General features: G+C 41.0%; 1 protein-coding gene across 3 annotated transcripts; it reads left to right on the forward strand.

Annotated features, from left to right (window-relative positions):
• Nucleotides 1-3,348: 3,348 nt before the first annotated feature.
• PDCD2L (programmed cell death 2 like) lies at nt 3,349-20,134 on the forward strand. Of its 3 annotated transcripts, none has more exons than XM_033129501.1 (7): nt 3,349-3,506; nt 3,619-3,785; nt 3,932-3,992; nt 5,586-5,959; nt 6,933-7,043; nt 13,412-13,560; nt 19,741-20,134. In XM_033129501.1, the coding sequence occupies exons 1-7, from the start codon at nt 3,399-3,401 to the stop codon at nt 19,863-19,865; spliced, it is 1,095 nt and encodes a 364-aa protein (XP_032985392.1). In that variant the 5' UTR covers nt 3,349-3,398; the 3' UTR covers nt 19,866-20,134. The 3 variants fall into 3 exon arrangements, with proteins under 3 accessions (XP_032985392.1, XP_032985391.1, XP_032985393.1); XM_033129500.1 differs by lacking the exon at nt 19,741-20,134 and adding an exon at nt 17,351-18,862; XM_033129502.1 differs by lacking the exon at nt 19,741-20,134 and adding an exon at nt 17,351-18,862 and having other exon boundaries at nt 3,350-3,506; nt 3,694-3,785.
• The last annotated feature ends 392 nt before the right edge of the window (nt 20,135-20,526 follow it).

The raw sequence follows: 20,526 nt of genomic DNA on the forward strand, positions 1-20,526 counted from the left end.
CAGCAACCTTGTGGTTGAGAGGACGTGCTCCAACCAACTGAGCCATCCAGGAGGCAGCTCAGCTCAAGGTGCCGTGTTCAATCTTAGTTGCAGGGGGCGGAGCCCACCATCCCTTGTGGGACTCGAGGAATTGAACTGGCAACCTTGTGCTTCCCACAGAGCACACTGGCCTATGTGGGAATCGAACCGGCAGCCTTCGGAGTTAGGAGCATGGAGCTCTAACCACCTGAGCCACGGGGCCGGCCCAACAAAAGGATTTTTGAACAAACTACCCTTTTATCTTCTAGTGAAGATATTAAATAATATTTCTGGCCAGTTGAGCAGAAAAGGAATTTTATTTAAAGAGTCAATGGGCAGAACTGATGGACAGGCTAGTGGCTGAGCTTTCAGGACCTACCCCCTTGACCAGGATACAGAATCCAGATGGGGAACCTGCTGTCCTTGACCCTGTCATCCAGGCTGCCTTCACCCCATCCTATTCTGGGTCACCGACTTCTGAGCAGCACTCTGGCTTGGTCACATGTCTTCCTTAAGACGGACAGCCAGGATTCATTGTTTTCCCCCTATAAGGAGAAGGCAAACCGTACCCACAAAGGCTCAAAGTGAGAAACACCCTAATTCTAGAAAATGACCATACAGGTGCAAATGTCTATTTAAAATGATACTTAGAGGTGCGGCTGGTTTGCTCAGTTGGTGAGAGCGCAGTGCTCATAGCACCAGGGTCACTGGTTCGATTCCCAATAAAAAAATATAAAAATAAAAATAAAAAAACAGTAAATTAAAAAGAAAGGATGATAAAAAAAATGATACTTAGAATTGTCAGCACTGCTCATCTTTCTGTGGAAGTGGGTTTCTTCTTTTCATTCCCATTTCTCTCCCCTCCTTTGTAGCGGGAAAGATATTCTTTGATAGTTGAGCTCTGTTTAGACCCCTGTGGACCCACTTCCTTTCTTAATGTAACTGATTAAAAATGAAGGCCTTTTCCCATTAGAGCCACTTCCTCTAGTACAAAAGAGCAAGCACAAAAAAAAGTCTGCAGACTGGGAGGAAAATCCAAGGTGGCAGATCCTCTCAGGCTAACTTGGCTTCACGTGAAGGATCTCTTAGCAGTGGGACCGCTGGCCAGCTGCTAGGTGTCATGTCTTCCCTTATGCAGGGGGAACTGGCACATGACAGTTGGCCACATGTCCCTTGGCCCTGTCCTGTTCTGCTGTCCCTCATGACTGCCACTGTCATCACTTGCAGATTCCTTTTGCTCCATGGCTGCCTGTAGTTGCAACTTTGAACAGTATGTTACAGTGCTCCAGAGAAACAGAACCAATAGGGCATATAGAGAGGTATTTAAGAGGAGATTTATTATGGGAATTGGCTTGTGATTATGGAGGCTGAGAAGTCCCATGATATGCTGTCTGCAAGCTGAAGAACCAGGAAAGCCAGAGGTATAACTCAGTCTGAGTCTGCAAGCCTAAGAACTGGAGGAGACACTGGTGTAAACCCCAGAATCTGAAGCCCTGAGAACCAGGAGCTCAGATGTCCAAGGGTGGGAGAAAATGGGTGTCCCAGCTTAAGGAGAGAGAATTTGCCCTTCTTCCATCTTTTGTCCGATTCCAGCCCTCAGTGAATTGGATGATGCCCGGCCACATTGGTGAGGGCAATCGTATTTACTCAGTCTGTTTCAAATGCTCTTCTCTTCTGGAAACACCCTCACAGACAATCCCAGAAATGATTTTGCCAGCTATCTGGGCATCCCTTAGCTCAGTAAAATTAACGATCACAGATAGCTCTTCAGTGTGAGATTGAAGCAGCTTTCAGTACCACACACACATCACAACTTAATGATTTATGTGTTTGTCAGGAGGTCCAAACCCTACAAAATCATGAATTAAGTCATATACTTCAAACTTCACACATATAGGCAGTTTTTTGTTACATTGTTCCAGGGACTCCATGATGATGGCAGTGTAAACTTTGATGTTGAATTGCCTCTGGAATTCCAGAATGTAGCAGCAATTAACATCTTGAAAATTTAAACCTTCATCCTGCAATCACTTCAATCAAGAAGTTGCAAGAGGTAGTGTCATGATGTAAACAGATGACTCATGTTGGAGACCGCTCAGTAACTGTTAGAGAATGTCTTGCTGTGTTAGCAAGAATAAGAATTTTGAAGTTTGTTTCTTCTTGCTATAATTTAAAAATATATCCTGGGGAACAAATAAAATAACAAACATCTGCCAAGTCACCCAGTTCTTTGGCTAGACCTGAAGTGAACACCAAGATCAGACTTTATAGTGCCTTTTAAAGCTATCAGATTGGCTGTGATAAACCAGGTGTAAACTGGTTTTTATCTCCAGGCCTTCTCTGGGGCTGGAGCCAAACATTGTGAAGCATCTGTGTCCTCTTTTGAGGTGTCAGTCCGTGAGAACATTCATTTCCTTTGCACACTATAGTATGAAGCCTGAAATAGTGCTTTTGCAACAGGCATTTTTTTAAAAGTCCAGTTTATTGAGATACAATTTACATATAAAATTCATTCACTTGGCATATAGTTCTGAGTTTTCACAAATGTATGCAGTCATGTAACCACCACAATTGAGATACACAACAAAAAAGTTCCTGACAGCCCTTTGTGGTCAATCCCTACCACCTAAACCCAAACCCTGGAGAACATTGATCTGATTTTAAAGTTCACCTTTTCCAGAATGCAGCCTTTTGTGTCTGGCTTTCACTTACTAGGATGGTTTTGAAATTCATCTGTGTTGTACCACAGGCATTTAAAAAACTATTATGGAAAATTTCAAACATAAAAGTCAAATAGTATAATAGACCTACATGTGCCTGATACCAAATTCCAACAATTATTAACTCATAGCCTTATTTCATCTACTCCCACCTCCATCATATTTTAGCAAATCACAGCTATTTCACTTACGCTTTTTTTTTTTTTTTTTTTTTTAAGGAGGTTGCAGCTCATAATGGCTCATGCCCGGGATAGAATCGGCAACCTTGGTGTTATTGGCACCACGCTCTAACCAACCGAGCTAACTCGTCACACCCACATCTATATATGCATGTTGAAGTGTATCTCCAAAAATTAAGGGCTTCGTGTTTTTTTTCTTGTGAACGATAATACCATTATCCCGCTTATTTCAGGTTAAGACTTTATGGCAAGACTCCTTCTTAGTAGAGGGTGCGTACTTCCTACCACAGCGCATTAGGAGTCAAATAATGCGTGGGGATCCCGGATTTTGAGTTGACCACAGGAAGGAACTCCAAGACGTCGTCTTCCCGGAGGACCTTAAGGGGGCGGGGCCGACTCGCCGGTGTAGGCGGTGCGCGTGCGCAGGGGCAGACCATCTCGGCCGCCGTAGTTCGCCTTTTCACGTGGGTGCCCTGTCGTCATGGCGGCAGTTCGGAAGCCGGTGTTGCTCGGGCTTCGAGACGCAATGGTGCATGGCCACCCCACCGGACCCGGCGCCTGGACTGCTAGCAAGCTGGGAGGTCTTCCGGTGAGATGGGGCGCCGGAGTCGGTGTCGGCGAGTGCTAGTGAGGGCTACGGGGTGAGGAAGGGGGCGAGGTCCCGGGCAGAGGCAGGGTCTGAAAGCCTCCCCTGCCCTCAGGACGCCCTGCCCACCGTAGCAGCGCCGAGGCCAGTGTGTGAACGTTGCCAGCAGTCGCTTGCCTTGGTCGTGCAGGTGTACTGCCCGCTGGAAGGTTCCCCGTTTCATCGGCTACTGCACGTGTTCACTTGCCCCCTCCCCAGGTGCGGCCGCGGCGGGGCGCGCAGGTAGGTGGGGCGTTCCGGAGCTGACCCCGGGATTTGCTGCCGAGTGGGCGGGAGCGGGGTGCGGCTGCCGGTGTACCGGCACGGGGCTGGCCAGCCGGCTCGCAGTCGGGAGGGAGCCCTCACGGCCGTTTATCCTTGCCCTGAAGCTGGAAGGTGTTCCGCTCCCAGTGCCTGCAGATACGCGCGAGAGAGGCGCCGGACGCTCAGGTAACGCGGTTGTGACGAACAGTACGATTTGCTGTGAGTGGGGGGTATTTTCCGGAATATCGCTTAAGACAGACTTGAAGCTGTGTTCTTTGAAGGACGTTGGAGTGTTGTGTGCTCTTTTCTGAACCATACAATGCTATTTCCTTAAGGTTTTGTCAGTTGTTTTAATGTACACTGAAGGTCTTGAGGCCCATAGCTTACCGATTTTTCTTTTTTGGGGAAAAGTAGGGGTATGTACATATACACGGTTGGGTGTAATACATGTATGTGTTTATAGTAAATATACTTACTGTGATAGGCATATAACACATTTAGTAAGAGGAAATCTTACGTTAATCAAAAAGTCAGGCAAGTTGGTAGCTGCAGAACAAAATTCAGCCTCTGTTTGTCTGTAAGTGTTGTTTTATATACAGAGAGTGCCAAAAAAAGGTACACATTTTAAGAAAGGAAAAAACGGGCGGGGGGGCAGCCGGTTAGCTCTTAACAACAAGGTTGCTGGTTCCATCCCCACATGGGCCACTGTGATTGAAACAACTACTTGACTTGGAGCTGATGGGTCCTGAAAAAACAGATTTAAATAAATAACAGTTAAAAAAAAAAAAGGGAAAAACTATTAAAATCGTAATAATCAATATATACCAATAACAAAAGATGAATATAAGAATACAAGTCACGTTTGATTTCTGCAATTTCAAGCGGTGCTCAAAGTGGTTACCGTCAGCGTCCAGACACTTCTGATTACGGTGAACTACTGCTTGAGCATAGATAACATCTCTTAAAATGTGTATACATTTTTTTTTTTGCACCCCTGGTATATATGCTAAGTTCTTAATGTGTGACAGGCATATTACTAACAGTACCGGGAATAAAAAGATGGTAGTGGTGTCAGCTTATATTTGTCAGGGTTCAACTGCAGATAATAGAAAAGCACTTGGACTTTTTAAAGGTGAGACAGACTTAAAATTGGGTTTTTGCTACCCGATTAGACAGCGTGGAAGAGGCAATTCCAGGAATGACCTCCAGAACCACACCTCAGAATTGGCCTGTCAAGGAGCTACTGCGCCTCCTCTGCTGCTGGCCGGACATTGAGGTGTGGTCTGGCGAACTGGAAGCTGCTCTTGTCAGAACTGTTGCCCCCAGAGCCTTGCTCTGTCTTCATTTACAGACTGGCTGCCTTTTTTGCTTCATGGCATCTTTTTCCACTTCACTCTGTCTCAAGTTTGTGTATCTCTCTGGTGGACCTGATTAGCAAGCCCCTGATCCTATCTGGACCCTTAGCTCAGGAGTCCGGGATATGTAGTTCTTTCTTGCCAGCTTCTGCAATACATGAAGCACAGCTGAAAGAGTTTGGAACAGATGGTTGAAGAAGCCACTGTGCTACATCTGCCACAGTGCCCGTGAAAATGAAAGGCACTGTTTGTCACCTTTAGTTTTTTTTTAACTAAACGGGGTCCAGGAAGTGAATCAGAGTGTGCCAGACTGGAAGTGGCTGGTGTGAAGCCTCCCTCAGGAAGGTGGAGGGATGGGAAGGCCAGTGGAATAGGTGAGATCACCTACGTGTGCTTGGACCTCATTGACGGGATATTCTTCCAGCAACAGGAAAATGGCCTGGCAGCCGAGGATTGGTGTGAAGGTGCAGACGACTGGGGAAGTGACAGTGAAGAGGCACCTTCACCACAGCTGTCCTTGAATTTTGGAAACAATTCTAACGGTGCCAAAGACGGAGACTGGACTGCCCAGCTCCAAGAGCTCCACCTGCAGGATTCTGTCCTGGGCGCTGCTCTTCCTGTGCCTCCTGGAGAAGGAGTGGCCTTGCCTTCTGTGGTGCCACACTTCCTACCCTACTACATCTGTGTCGTAGACGAGGACGATTACAGGGATGTTGTCAGCCTAGATCACGCTCATAGCCTTCTGAGGGAATATCAACAGAGAGAAGGAGTTAATGTGGAACAGATGCTTTCCCAAAGGTGAGAATGCGCGTTGCTGAGGTTGGGAGGTGACTTGATCAGGAAGCTGCCACAGTACAGACCCTTTGGTTTCACCCTATTACCTGGGGAGACTTTTTCAGGCAGAACTTGTGTATGTCAGACCTTTCTGTTTCACTCCTCTTGGATGAGAAAGTGAGGCAGAGAAGGGGATTTTTATCAGTCGCCCTTGAGTTAGCTTGAAAACACTTTGCCCTATATATAAGGACCCTTAAGAAAAGGAACAAACAGTAGTTAGGGATGTCACGTATTTACAGAAGAAGATGTGTTCACTATCTCTTTAACTTTTTTTGTTTTTGAATGTATAGCAGAGACAGGTAAGTTAGAAAAATGCCATTTGTTTATTGACTCAAGAACTGGCCCAGGACCTCAGAGACCCTTCCAGAGCCTCAGTTGTCACCTGTAAAATGGGAATGATATTGATACCTATTGTCTGTCTGATGAGATGGTTTTGAAAGTCAAGCGAGAAAATGGGTCTTGAAAGGCCTTATAAACCAGAGCCCTCTATAAAGATGTAAGAATGATCATTTTTGCTATTATAGTAGAATTACAACAGGAAATTTAGAGAGATGATTTGGTTCTTTACCAGAGCTGTTGCATTCATAAGCTTTTTTCAGAATAATGTGGGTTGCAGCAAGATGTGTTGGTGTTTGAAAATAATCCACAGTGGAGAAAGAAATGGAGAGAGTCTTTCTCTACAATGGAGAAAGAAATAGGCATGATGACTTTTTAAATTGCAAATAATTATCCCAGAGTTGAAAATGGGTAAGGAGCACAGCTTGGGAGAATAGTGGGCAGAGGATTACTGGTATACATTATAAGGTATTAAATTTGTGATATTTAAATTGTGTGCATATGTTAACTTTGGTAAAATTTTTAAAAATTATCCTGTTTTCTAAATATTCTAACTCTCTGGATATAGAGACTCAGAAGTATTTTCTGCTTCTCTTTTTAGTCTTCCTAGTGATGGTAGTGAAAAATATGAGAAGACCATAATTAAAAGTGGAGACAAGACATTTTACAAATTCATGAAGAGAATTGCTGCTTGTCAGGAGCAGATTTTGAGGTAAAGGCACATTTTCTTTTATTGTTTCTCTTGATTATAAAAGTAATACATGTTCGTTTGGAAAACATAGGAAAGTATAATGAGTTAACCAAAATCTACAATATTCCTCAGACCGAGAGGCTAAGATTTTAGTATATTACTTTCGCTTATTTTTTTATAAATTGGGATGCATACATGTATGTCGGTATTGTGTATTTAAAAAAAAAAATTGGGGTTCATAGAGTATTTATAACTTTTCTTTTTTTCAATAAACAATTGGTATTGAGGGTTTTCTTGTATATTAAAAATTCTTAAATGTTTTCTCTGCTTTTTTAAAAAAACTTAAATTTTTAATAGGTTATGTATTCCTAACGTTCAAAAATATATACCTATGCATATATGTATAAATACAATAAAATAATTCCTTTCCTAATATCCCTAGTCTACTGAGGTAACCACTGTTGTTAGTTTCCTATGTGTGTTACAGAGTTTCTTTATGCATTTGTCAGCAAATGTAGTTACTATTACTTCCTTTTTTTTTTTTTACACAAAGGGAAACATTCTAGGCACATTCTGTATTCTGCTTTTTTAACTCAGCTGTATCTAGGAGTACTGCATCTTTTTAGTACATTGAAAATTTTATTTTTTTAAAAAAGCTTTATAGTACTGTAGTCCCTTGTTCACTTTCCTTGATGGACATTTAATGTTGCTTCCAAACTTTTGCTATTACAAATTATGCTAATGACCAGTCTTGCAGCTGTGGTATCATGCGTGTGTGCAAGTACATCTGTGGGATACAGCCCCTGAAGTGGCATAGTGAAGCAAAAGGCTGATGCAGTTGTAGCTTTGATAGCACCACAGTGACTCCCATAGGACTTTAATTCCTACTGTCAGTGTAAGTGTCTGTTTCCCTATAGCCTTGCCAATGACGTGAGCTTCATGCTTTTGTATTTCTCCTACTTCAAGGTGAAAAGGGCGTCTTGGTGTAATTTCACTTTGCTTTAGTTTCTTATTATTAGCACCTTCCTCTATGTTTTTGAATTATTTCTATCTATATCCTTTATCCATTTTTCCGTAAGTTCTTGGTCCTTTTGATTTTTAGGAACTCTTTGTATGTTAGGGAGATTAGCCTTTCATTATGAGTAATTTTCTTGATTTGTTTGTTGTTTGACTTTGCTTATGAATATATCATTGGGTATGTAAGAGCGCCCATCCAATTTCTTTCACTTTTGCGGAGTTTAAGTGTTGCATTACACCTATCCTTCATAAATCTTAGAATTTTTTTATGATTCCCCCATAATCTAGTTCTAAAAGTGAAATTCAGGATCAAACGTTTGAAGTTTAAAAGTTCTTGATATATATCGTTAGACTATAGATTTTACTACTTAGTACCAAGTCAAACTTTACTCTTGATTCCTGCATCCTAATTTTATTGGTGAAAATCCAGTTTATTTTGTTTCTCCTTGTTTTAATTAAGAATGGCAACTAGAGATCTCATAATACACATGGAAACTGGCCCAAATTATGATACCTTCAATAGAATTTTCAGGTTAAACAAACATTTTTAAGCATGTGGCACCTCAGTAGTGGCAGTGATTCTCAGCTAGAGACCACTCCCTGGAGGGACCTCGTCACCAGTGAGACTCATGCCCGCAGGGAGCCCCTGATGCTAAAGGGGTGAGTTATTGTGTGCTGGGTGAGAGGAGGACCAGTAATCACTGCCCGATGCTGGCCACAAAAATACCTTGTCTGGTCAGGGAGGCAGCCAACACTGTGCTATGACAGGTGCCCAGTGGAGCTGGGAACAAGTATGCAGTCAGACACAGAGGAGGGATGAAAGCCCCATACCTGGCTGCTTCATGCTGGAGAGACGGACTTGGGCCCTGAGCCCTGCTGGAGGCACTAAAGGGCAAGGATGCTCCAAGTCACAGAGGGATCACCAACTAGGAAAAAGGCAGCCACGTGCCTAGCGGCGGGGCAGGGGCAATTCAGTGAGCTGGATGCCGTGGGGTCTGAAGTGACACCGCTTGATTGAAAGACTGTCCGTTCCCCTCTGCTCCTACAGCTCCATGCCTTGACTTCCTGTAGGACTTACTCCCTTGTTGTCTTTCTTCCTTGCCAGACTGGGTGCTCCACATACTTGGTACCTAGTATTGGCAGGGATTGGGTGTCGTCTGGTATGTTTTCAACCCATTTCCTGCTAAAGAATTTATACTTTATTCCATGGCCAGTGGTGCCAGGGAGGTGTGTGATCACTCAGATTAGAGAAAAGGAATCCGGGTGAGAGATGGTGAAAGGGTTTGGATCAAGGCAGAGGATATGGGAAGGAGGAGTAAATTTCAGGGATATTTGTATAATGACAGGTCTTGGTGACCATGGATATAAGAGTGAAAGATTGGAAGACAACAAAAGTGCTTTTGAGGTGCTGGCTGGTGAAGTTGGATGATGCAGATACTGTTTTGGAGATGGGGTTTCAGGAGGCCGTCATCTGGCATGCAGGAGTCGTGATTTTGTTTTTTGGGTTTTTTTTGGACTACAGAGTGAGTCCATTTGATTTGTATCTTTATAATTAAATCTTTGTTATTTAGAATAGTTTTTATTTTATTTCTCTCGTACATTCTACCTTAACAAGTTTCATAATTAAAGACGTTACTTTTGTAGTAACAAGTGCTCATAGGAAATTGAACCTGAGGCCTTGGAAGCTCAAGGCCTAGGTCTTCCATTTCTAGTTGTGAATCCTTGGGCAAGTCACTTACCCTTGTTACCCTCAGGGCCTCATCTCTAAAATAAGGAGGATGCTACAACTACCTATGTCGTAGGATTCCTATGAGAATCAAATGAGGTGATGAGTGAAAATGCTCTGTAAAACATACATAAATGCTAACTTCTGTTTGAAATCTATTCTGCATTTTTAGGGAGGAAGGGATCTGTTAGGATCTCAGTAGTATTGGTATATTTAGGAATTCTTCATGATCTTAGGACAAGAGTCTACTGAATTACCTGATATCTGTAAAGTCTTTGGCAGTGAGGAAAGTATTTAACTTGTGCAAAGCACAAGTAGAGGAACTGACAGCTATGCTTGGAGAAGAAGAAAAGAACAGACCTCAGATAGGAGATTGACAGGAAACCAGTAAGAAACCTCATTCACCGTTTTGGAACAAATAGATGGTCTGAACAGCGTTGCCCCCCTGTAGGCATGAGCTGGATGAAAAGGGACATACCACCCACATCATCCTATTGTGGGCAATAAAATTAAAGAAATGAATAGTACATGCAAAAATGAGCTGAGAACTGTGGCTGGAAGAACACATAATTTAAGAATTCCCAGCAGATTTACAAAATATAGGAGAATGAATTTAATAAAATCAAGAGCTCAAAGGTGAGAAAATAAAGTAACTATGAAATGTTAAGGGAAATTGAGTTGTTAAGGAAACCGAGCCACACAATATGATGTATCTAATAAATTTAGAAATAAGGATCATAATAGACTTGGCTAAAAATCACAGTACCGCTGTGGAGGAAGACTTGAGATAATCCAATGAATGCAGGAAAAAAAGACAAGCGATCAGAAGATGTCTGTGGAAGACGAATAAAGATAACTACTGTAAGGATAATTGGTGTCCAAAATAGAGAACCCAACAAATGGATCAAAAACAATATTCAAAGATGAACAGGAAATTTCCTCTAGATGAAATAAGAACTAAATCTACAAATATTAAAGTACACTGAGTACAGTTTCTTTATCCATTCATTCAGAGATGGATACTTACATTGTTTACGTATCTTGGCTAATATAAATAATGTTGTAGTGAACATGGGGTGGGTGTGCATGTATCTTTCTGAGTTAGTGTTTTCATTTTCTTTGGATAAATATCCAGAAGTGGAATTGCTGGATGATACAGTAGACCTATTTTTAATTTTTTGAGGGACTCCCATACTGTTTTCCATAGTGGCTACACCAATTTACAATCCCACCAACAGTAGTACACAAGTGTTCCTTTTCCTCACATCCTTGCTAACAGGTGTTATTTCTTGTCTTTTTAATAATAGCCGTTCTAACAGATGTGAGGTGCTGTCTGCAGTGTTTTTCTTAAACAGCTTAATATATGGGTCTTGCCTTTTTTAAAATACAGCTGTTTGCCCCTTAAATGGAGTTTTAGTCCATTTAATGTAATTATTGGTGGTGTTGGATTAATTTTATCATTTTGGTATTGGCCTTTTCCCCTTTTACTTTTTTTTGCCTCTCTTTTCCTTTATGTTTAACTTTTGCAGTGAATTGAGTATTTTTAGTTTATGATTTTATCTCCTTTCGTGACTTTCCGTAATAGCTGTTGCCTTTTTAATGTTTGCTTCAGTGATTATAATGTACATGTCTGAGTTATTGCCGTCTAACTTCACATAGTCATTTACTACTCTACGAACATAAGAACCATCCATAGATTCTCATTACCTTCCCCATCTTTGTGATCTTGTTTTCATATATCCACTTCCATGTATGCTGTATACTCCATAACACATTATTGGTTTTGCTTGAAACAATCAAGTTTTTAAGAAAAACTATTATATAGCGGGGGTGCCAAAAAAAATGTGTTCACATTTTAAGAGATGTTACTATTTATGCTCAAGCAATAGTTCGCTGGAATTAGAAATGTCTGGGCGCTGATGGCAACCATTTCGAGCACCTCTTGTAATTGCAGAAGTCAAACGTGACTTGTATTCATCTTTTGTTATGGGTGTATATTGAGTATTACAATTTTAATACAGTTTTTTCCTTTTTTAAAATGTGTATACATTATTTGGGCACCCTCTGTATATATAAAATGAAATAAAAATAACTATCTGAAGATCTTCTATATTTATTCACCTGTTAACCCTTTTGGTGCTCCACATTCCTTCATGTATTTCTGAGCTTCCATCTGGTTTTCCCTTCAGCTTGAAGAACTACTTTTAATTTTATTTATTTATTTATTTTTTATTGGGGAATTTTGGGAAACTGTTTTTCCAGGATGTCAAGTCGTTGTTGTTTTTTTCCAATCTACTTGTGGAGGGCGCAGCTCATTGGCCCATGTGGCACTTGAACCGGCGACCTTGGTGTTATGAGCACCACACTCCAACCGCTGAGCAAACCGGCCGCCCACCAGCGGCTCAGCTCCGAGCTCAAGCTGTTGTTTTCAGTCTAGTTGTGGAGGGGGCAGCTCACTGGCCCATGTGGGAATCGAACCAACAACCTTGTTACGAGCTCACGCTCTAACCACCTGAGCCATCCAGCCGCCCCTTTAGTTACTTTTTTGAAGTGCATTTGTTGGAGACAGTCTCTCAGGTTGTCTTTCTAAAAACGTGTTTATTAATATTTATTTTAATGGACATTTTCATTGGATATACATCGTAGTTTTTACTTTTCTTTTTTTCAGCACTGAAAAGATTTTTGTCTTCTTGCCTTTATTGTTTCTATTAGAAATTAGCTGTAATTCTTATCGGTGGTGTTCTGTATGTATGTGTACTTTATGTATGCTAGTGTGTGTATGTTTTAATTTATCCTCTTTGGGATTTGCTGAGCTTTTTGGATTTGTGGGTTGATGTCTTTTCATTAATTTTGGAAAATTTTTTACTATTATCTCTTTAAACATTTCTCCTCTCTTTCTTCTAGGACTCCAATTAATTGTAGTTAGACTATTTGGAATTGTCCCATGGTTTTTAAGTGTTCCTGTTCTTTTTTTTTTAATTTTTCACTTTTTGTGTCATTTTTGGATATTTCTTCTACTTTCCTCGCATTCACAGATTTTTTTGTTATTTCCAGTCTGCTGTTAACTTTTATTGAATGAAGTTCTTTATTTCTGTTATCACACTTCTGTTTCAGTCTCTTATAGTTCCCATTTCTGTGCTAAATTCCTCATCTGTTTATGCCTGTTCACCTTTCCACTAGATTATTTTACATGTTTATTATTGGTATTTTAAAGTTTTTGTCTGATAATTCCATCATCATCTCTGTGGGTCTTCTTGTATGGACTTTTCTTATGGACTTTCCTTCTGCTTTTTATATGTAATAACTTTTAAAAAAATTGTTTACCAGAAATTGTATGTTGAAGAAAGATGGATACCGAAGTAAATATTTACTCCTTAGAAGGGCATGCCAGTGCTGTGGGGGTTTGAGTTCATTTGATTTTGCAGTTGGGCTTTGTGGCAGTTTTAGATTCCATTCCACGTTGGCTTTATTGCCCTCATCCAGACTTTGAATCAAGCATTGATAAGTGTTTTGGGCCTTTGGATTTTCTTTTTCTCTGGTTTACTCCCAGTACTCTGCAAGAAAGAAAGTTTGCAAAGCATGGTCTTAGATGTTAGACTGTGACTTGTATGTGGTCCTGATTCTGTTCTTTGTTTCCTTGTCTTAGGTATTCCTGGAGTGGAGAACCACTTTTTTTGACCTGTCCTACATCAGAAGTCACTAAGCTCCCAGCCTGCACCCACTGTGGAGCCCAAAGGACGTTTGAGTTTCAGCTTATGCCAGCGCTGGTCAGCATACTGAGAAGTGCTAATTTAGGTAATAAGCCCTTTATTAATTTGAGTTTGTGAATTTCTGGCACTAATTTCGAATTATTTTTAAATGAAAGACTACTTCATTTTTGTTTACTTATAAAATATAAGCATATTACAGAAAATGAAATTGAAATTATTTTAAGGAAATTTATAAGCCAACCAATCTAATGCAAACACTGAGAGCGTTTTCGTTAATTTAAGGCCACGCCATTTTCTGTCCTTAAAACTATTTTCATCACATTATTTTATAATGAAAATGTATTACTCTTCTAAAAATAACTTTTACATGATTATAATTATCATTTCATAGTCCTTATTTTTAGAATTTTTTTAAAGGAAAATGAAAAGTTTTTATAATAAATGTTACACATGTGAAGCAAGAGTCAAACAGTGCAGAAGTGTGTGCAGTAAGAAGTAAGGGCCTTCTTAATGTCAGTTACTAGAGGGAACTTTTTTAGTGGCGAGTTTATTTTTCTATACTTTCCTGTAAACATGTTTTATGTATACACACATGAATATACGTGTAAAACATTTTTTTGGACAAAAATGTGCATTCGGTCTTACAGCCTTTGTTTCCTTCTCATATAATTGGAGAATTTTTTCCATGTCAGCATACTAGAATTTTTTGCAAATAGATTTATTAAGATGTAATTGACATATAATCAACTATAAGGTGTGATCAAACAATACGGTAAGTGTTTAAATTTAAAAAATTTATTATAGTAAAAGACATATTGCCATTATTCCGCCTCAAAATACTCCCCCTCACTTTGAACACACTTATCCCATCGTTCTCTCTGAAGCAGTTCTGAAAGTCCTCTTTCGTGATTGTCTTTAGTTGTGCTGTCGTGGCTGCCTTCATGTCCTGAATCATTTTGACTTTGGGGAATGGCCAGAAGTCGCATGGTGCCAGATCCGGGGAAAAAGGTGGATGAGAACACACTGTACTGCTCTCCCCCACTTTCTTCCGCCTCCCTCCCCACTCCAATTCAAGCCGTTATTTCTCAGTCTAGTTGTGTAGGACACGGCTCCCTGACCCATGCTGGTATTATGGGCCTTGCGCTACCCCCGGCTAAGGCAGTCAGTCGCCAGTCATCGGTCGGCTGCTCACGGCAGCTCTTGCCAGCTCTCGCCAGCTGCCGGCCACTCAGGGCAGCACACAGTAGCCCATGGAGAGCTGTTGTTCACAGTCTTAGCTGTAAAGGGTGCAGCTCCCTGGCCCATGAGGGTATCAGACCGGCGATCTCAACGTTAGGAGCACGGTGCTCCAACCACCTGAGCCACCGGGCCGTCCCAGTAAGCATCATTTCAGTCATTATTCCTGACAAATACAGATGGAAAGTGAGATGGATGGTCGGATGGCATGAAAAATTTTTTTCTAAAAGCAGAAAAATTCAGTACATACTAATTAAAAATATTAGAATACATTTATACAAATTTAACATAAGGAAAACAAAGTGTAAGTTAAGTGGCTGCTGGACTTTAGGTAATGGAATCTTCACTCAAAAGGCCCTAGTTTCTAAAAGATCCTTCGGAAATTAGGAGAATTACATTCATTCCATGATTCAATTGTAGGTAGTGTGCATGTGGCTCCTTACTATAATAGATACAGAAATTTATACCCTACTCTACCTCCAAATATTTTAGTATCATTTTTACTTTAACCAAGTTTGTAAGCCTGCATTTTTAACCATAATTCTCCAGCTTTTTAGCCTTAGTTCTATGTTTAAATGATTTCAGTGCTCCTACACTATTAACATTTTATCTTTACCATACCTCAGTCCTTTATTTTGATTTTTTGTTGGCAGCTAGGTTCTGTCAAGTAATAGCCTCAAGGATGACTTATAGGGATTGTTCTTATTTCAGAATGTATGTGCTAGTCTACCTTGGTATTTGAAGGACAACCCATGTATAAAATTCTTACGCCCCACTTTCTTCCTTCAGAACATGGTAGACCCCATGCTGTCATCTTACAGTAAGAGCACCGCTGGCCCTTTTATTTGTTGCCTCTTGTCATCTCCCGTGGCTGGGTCTCACTGAGAAGATTTTTCTGAAAAGCCCTGACATCTTTCACTTTTATATAGATATCTTTTTACCACTGAATGTTGCTATGTAGAAGTCTGAGGGTGGCCCGTTTTCCCCCATTGTAACTAACATTTATGTTAGGATGCCTGTAGAATTTTCTCTATTAGTGAAGTCCAGTCACTGAATAGTTATGTCTTGCTGTCCCATTGTTATATACTCCCTTTATTGTGGGACAAGACTGGTTTTTGGACCTACATATTTAGTTTTTCTTCCTTTTTATTTCTGAGTATCTTTTTTGTTGTTGTGTTTGTAGCTTTTCTACTGAACCAACACCAGTTTCTTTAGTCTCCTTTCTCCTCTCATATCCATGTTAACATCTTTTCCCTTTACCTCTGCATTCACTGAGATTCTCTCAAGCCTTTCCTTTCTACCTGTAATTAGGTTTCACCTGTCCTTTCTGTTGTTCCTTTTGGTTTCTGATATTTGTCTTTAGATGTGTAATGAGGCTATTTTGACCTCCATGTTTCCTCTTTCTCCTACCCCTTCCTTACTCCCCACCTGTGACAGGTCCCTCGGCTCAGGCCTCATGTACAGTCCTCAGGTACTTGGTATTTTATTCCATTGGAGTTCTTGTACCACCTTCTTTTCTATCCTGGTGGTTACTAGTTCTGAGGCTCCAGCCTTCTTCCGTCCTCTGCAAACTGCCTGTTCACATTCTTGTTAGAAATTATTTCAAATTCACCAGGATGTTTCTCCCAAATCAGCTCTATTTTTGCCTTCTCTGTTCAGTCTTTGATCATTTTCTTTCCTACATTTTTTTTATTTAACTACAGTTTTTAAATTATCTTGTAGATGTTTTGTTTGTTTTTTCTTTACACTTTTTTTTTAAATTAGTTTCAGGTATACTACATTTTTAAAAAATTGTTTTTCCGTGGCTTCTTCAAACCAGTTACCCTTCTCATCCTATTGTCCTGTCTTCCTGTTCTGATATTAGTGGGACTTCTCGTAGCTCATGTTTTCTTGGTACCATTCTTCATGGCTTCATCCATCCATAAATTTCTATAAACTCTTAGTATTTATCTTCTGTTTTGTCTGTGAATCCTTTTTTGGAGATAGTGTGTACTGTTAGTGGGATAATATTTTTAAATGATTTTCAGTGTCAGATAGTCTAGACAATTGTAATGAAGATTTGTTGAGATTTTAATTTATTTTTAAAGTATATTTTCCTGTTAAATCAGCTTTTCGTCATCAGTGGTCACTTATTGTAGGAAAGAGTATGACTGTATTGTGAATGAAAGCTAGTGAGCACTATTTTTGCTTTACATAATTATTTTTTTCAGCTTGTAAGGTAAAATTTGTTAAGTTTTGTCTTTTTGCATTTTAGATAACGTATCTTTGAAGTGTCAGAGTAATCTTTTCCAAAAAACTACTCCTGTAGGAACACTTGCTGTAGCAAGTTACCCTGATGTTGGGCCATCTTTCTCCTTCCCTTCTATTATCGTCTAATTTCTTTACCTCTTTGTTTTACAGTGAACACGTAAGATGTGCCAGACTCTGTTCTAAGTATCTTACATAGATCAGTTTATTTCATTCCCCTCCCAACAAGCTATCATCAGGATAGATACAGTCATTATTACAGAGAGGCGAAGTCACTGGCTTAGGGTTGTAGAGCTAGGATCTGGGCTCTGTGTACTAAGTAAACTCAAATACGGAGTGTATCTCATAACACTTTCTCTTTGCTGGAATCCTGAATATGTTATATTTTTCAGGTCTTTCTGCGGAATTTGGAACAGTTTTAATTTACACATGTGAAAAGAGTTGCTGGCCTCAAAATCAGCAGACTCCCGTGGAAGAATTTTGTATTGTACAAGAAGACCCAGATGAATTGTTATTTAAATAGAGCATTTCCCTTTATTTATATAAATTAAAACACATTTTAATATCCAAATTTGTGTTTTTAACTTCACTTTGATTCACAAGGTATTCACTCTTGTTTTTGAGTGGTGGTCTTTTTGCTTTTTGGCACCTGTGCTGGGACTGAAGTGAGAGTTAGAACCTCCTGGCCGTGGGCTGGCCGACCTTTCCAGAGTTGGTGACCTTTCTCCAGTGGCAGCTCGGAACGTGTCTCCTCTGCCACCCAGAGGGCAGGTGTTCTCTGCACAGGCAGCTTGCTGGGCATTCTAGGAGGGAGAGCAGCTGAAGAGCCGTAAGCCAGCAGTCAGCCCCTCTACCCGTGCTGCTTCTGCCCTTCTCTGTACTCTGTTGCCGTCCCTGGATGCTGACGGATCAAGCCATCAACTTTCTCCAGCTGTTTCAGGCTCCCCGCCCTCACCCATTCCTACTGTGGACAAAAAAGGGGCCACATACTAAACCTGACAAGCTCAGGTCAGGCCTGCATGGCGGGCCTTACAAACTCAGAGACCGAAAGTAACCACATAGGATGGTCTGAACCTAAAAATTCCTAACTAAAAGCGGGTCATGGCAGGTAGTCATGTCCTAGGCCTGTAGCTTCCTTGGAAAAGGTCACTCTTTACCTTAACATTTTCTCTGTGACATTCATCAGTAGTCGAATGATATTTCCATGCTGCTGACTGTGGTGTTCAACTTTACCCCATGAGCTCAGTGTTCTAGAAAGGAAGTTTAGGAAAGTAGATGTACATTTTTCTATATTTTTGTGTTTTTCAAGAATGAATAACAATAGGAAATTTTTATACTTTAAAGTAATCATTTATTTTAATGTAGCACCTTAATTGTATTTACTTAAAAATACAAATATTGTAATTATTTTCTGTGGATTTTGGACACATTTTTGGGGAGCAAATGTGAAATCAACTCCGTGAAAAGGTTAAGCCTGTCTGTTGTCTTTTTGCATCTAAGATAACATACCTTTGAAATATCAGAGTAATCTTTTCCAGACCCCTTAAGGCATAACCACTGGCACCAGAACACAGAGCACAGAAGCCCTCATTGTTCCCATGTTCCTTGAAGACCATCTCTATGTGCTATAAATGTTACTTATTAACTATCTTGTACCCATCAATATAAAAGACCTACATATCTTCTATTTTGCCTTTTTATCCAACCTCCCCTGCTTTGCTATCTCCCGTCTCCTTAATCTACCACTAATGGATTTCATGTACTCCTCCTTACTTCCCCTCCTTTTATTCTAATGTATAAAATAAGCTGCAAAACTGCCATTCTCCGGAGCATTTTCTCATCCATTGATATTTTGCTTCCCAGCAACTGTTGTCAGTTTGGCTCAAATAAACTTATAAAAATTCTCTACATGTTTGGACATTTCTTACCTCAAAACTGCCTTCTGCCACAGGAAGGGGGCCCTTACTGAGTTTTGGATATTGTCCCTCCATCCAGCCATCCACTTTTCCAATTTCTCCTCCATTCAGTTTTGTTTGTTTGTTTGTTTGTTTTTTTAAGATTTTATTGGGGAAGGGGAACAGGACTTTATTGGGGAACAGTGTGTACTTCCAGGACTTTTTTCCAAGTCAAGTTGTTGTCCTTTCAATCTTAGTTGCAAGGGGCGCTGCCCACCATCCCCTGCGGGACTCAAGAAATCGAACTGGCAATCTTGTAGTTGAGAGCCCGTGCTCCAACCAACTGAGTCACCCAAGAGGCAGCTCAGCTCAAGGTGCCGTGTTCAACCTTAGTTGCAGGGGGCACTGCCCACCATCCCTTGCAGGATTCGAGGAGTTGAACTGGCAACCTTGTTGAGAGCCCACTGGCCCATGTGGGAATCAAACTGGCAGCCTTCGGAATTAGGAGTACAGACCTCCAACTGCCTAAGCCACCCGGCCAGCCCTCCATTCGGTTTTTATGTTATTAACCTCTCCATTCTGCTACCCTTTGACAGCAGTATGAAAACACTCCCACCAGTTACAGACCTGCTCTTTGGCTGCATAGATGAAGAAACTGGGTATAAACAATTTGGTCTGCTACTCTGGTAAATATCACATTAGGCTCAGATTATCATGACATGGGGGTTTCCTGAACAGTGTGTGTCTGGTGAACCTCACCTGATTCTGTCTCCGGGGCACCTGAGGAAAAGTGGCTGGCTATGTACAAACAAGGTTTGGTGACGGAGGCTTGAGGCATGCTGGGCTTTGTAGAGGAGGAAAAATAATTTTCCCTTTTGCCTTTCTAGGTTCTTGGCTGAGGCACTCCTTCTCCACCCATAATTTAAAGATTAACAGGAGAAAAACATTGGAGCTTAATGACACATATATACCTCCCGTACGTACACATGAGAGACCCAGGAAAACTGAGTAAGTGCCAGAAATGGTCTAAGCCATCACCTGAAATACCTTCTTCAGCTAAAGACAAAAGATGTTGGGAGTTGAGGGGGCAGCCAGTTAATGAGAGGTTATCAGTCAAAGCACAGTAAACAAGGGTAAGGTGGTTACACATTGTTAAGGCAGAAAGATGAGAAAAGTCCAGTGTGAACCCACTTAAATGTAAAACTCGACCCGCTTGACTTTCAGTTTTCACTTCCTGCACGTGTATCCTATTTGAATTTGGTGGGCAAGCATTTTACATTTAACACACACACACACACACACAAACACACACACACACACACACACAAGCAAAGGCCTTCAGAGCCCAGTGTAGGCCCCCCGTGAAGAAGATGGAGGCAGGAGAGAAGCCAAGGAAGGTGGCTCCCATTCATTGAGTATCTAGCAAGAGAAGTAAAGTTAGCATTCTGTGGAGGGCCTCTGTTAGGTTTAGCTGCCGGGGTGGGGCCTTTGTGAGAGCCAGCCCCATAGGAGGAAAGGGACATCAGCAGCCCACTATACAGGGGTGCCCCCCCACCCTTATTGAGCATTCTGACACTTCCTTCACCTCATGCATCAGGGCAGCAGCCTAAGTATTCTCATGGACCAGCTTGGTGTGTGGTTGGTGAACCAAGTAGCTGATGACAAAGACCACA

The sequence above is a fragment of the Rhinolophus ferrumequinum genome, chromosome 15 (assembly GCF_004115265.2).
Source record: "Rhinolophus ferrumequinum isolate MPI-CBG mRhiFer1 chromosome 15, mRhiFer1_v1.p, whole genome shotgun sequence".
In the NCBI taxonomy this organism is placed as follows: Eukaryota; Metazoa; Chordata; class Mammalia; order Chiroptera; family Rhinolophidae; genus Rhinolophus; species Rhinolophus ferrumequinum.

Bases quoted from the DNA above. Each gene is read 5' to 3' on its own strand.
- PDCD2L (XM_033129500.1), top strand. From the start codon at position 3,399: ATGGCGGCAGTTCGGAAGCCGGTGTTGCTCGGGCTTCGAGACGCAATG. The intron at 3,993-5,585 runs GTAACGCGGTTG...ATATTCTTCCAG, and splicing joins GAGAGGCGCCGGACGCTCAG to CAACAGGAAAATGGCCTGGC. The intron at 5,960-6,932 runs GTGAGAATGCGC...TTCTCTTTTTAG, and splicing joins GAACAGATGCTTTCCCAAAG to TCTTCCTAGTGATGGTAGTG.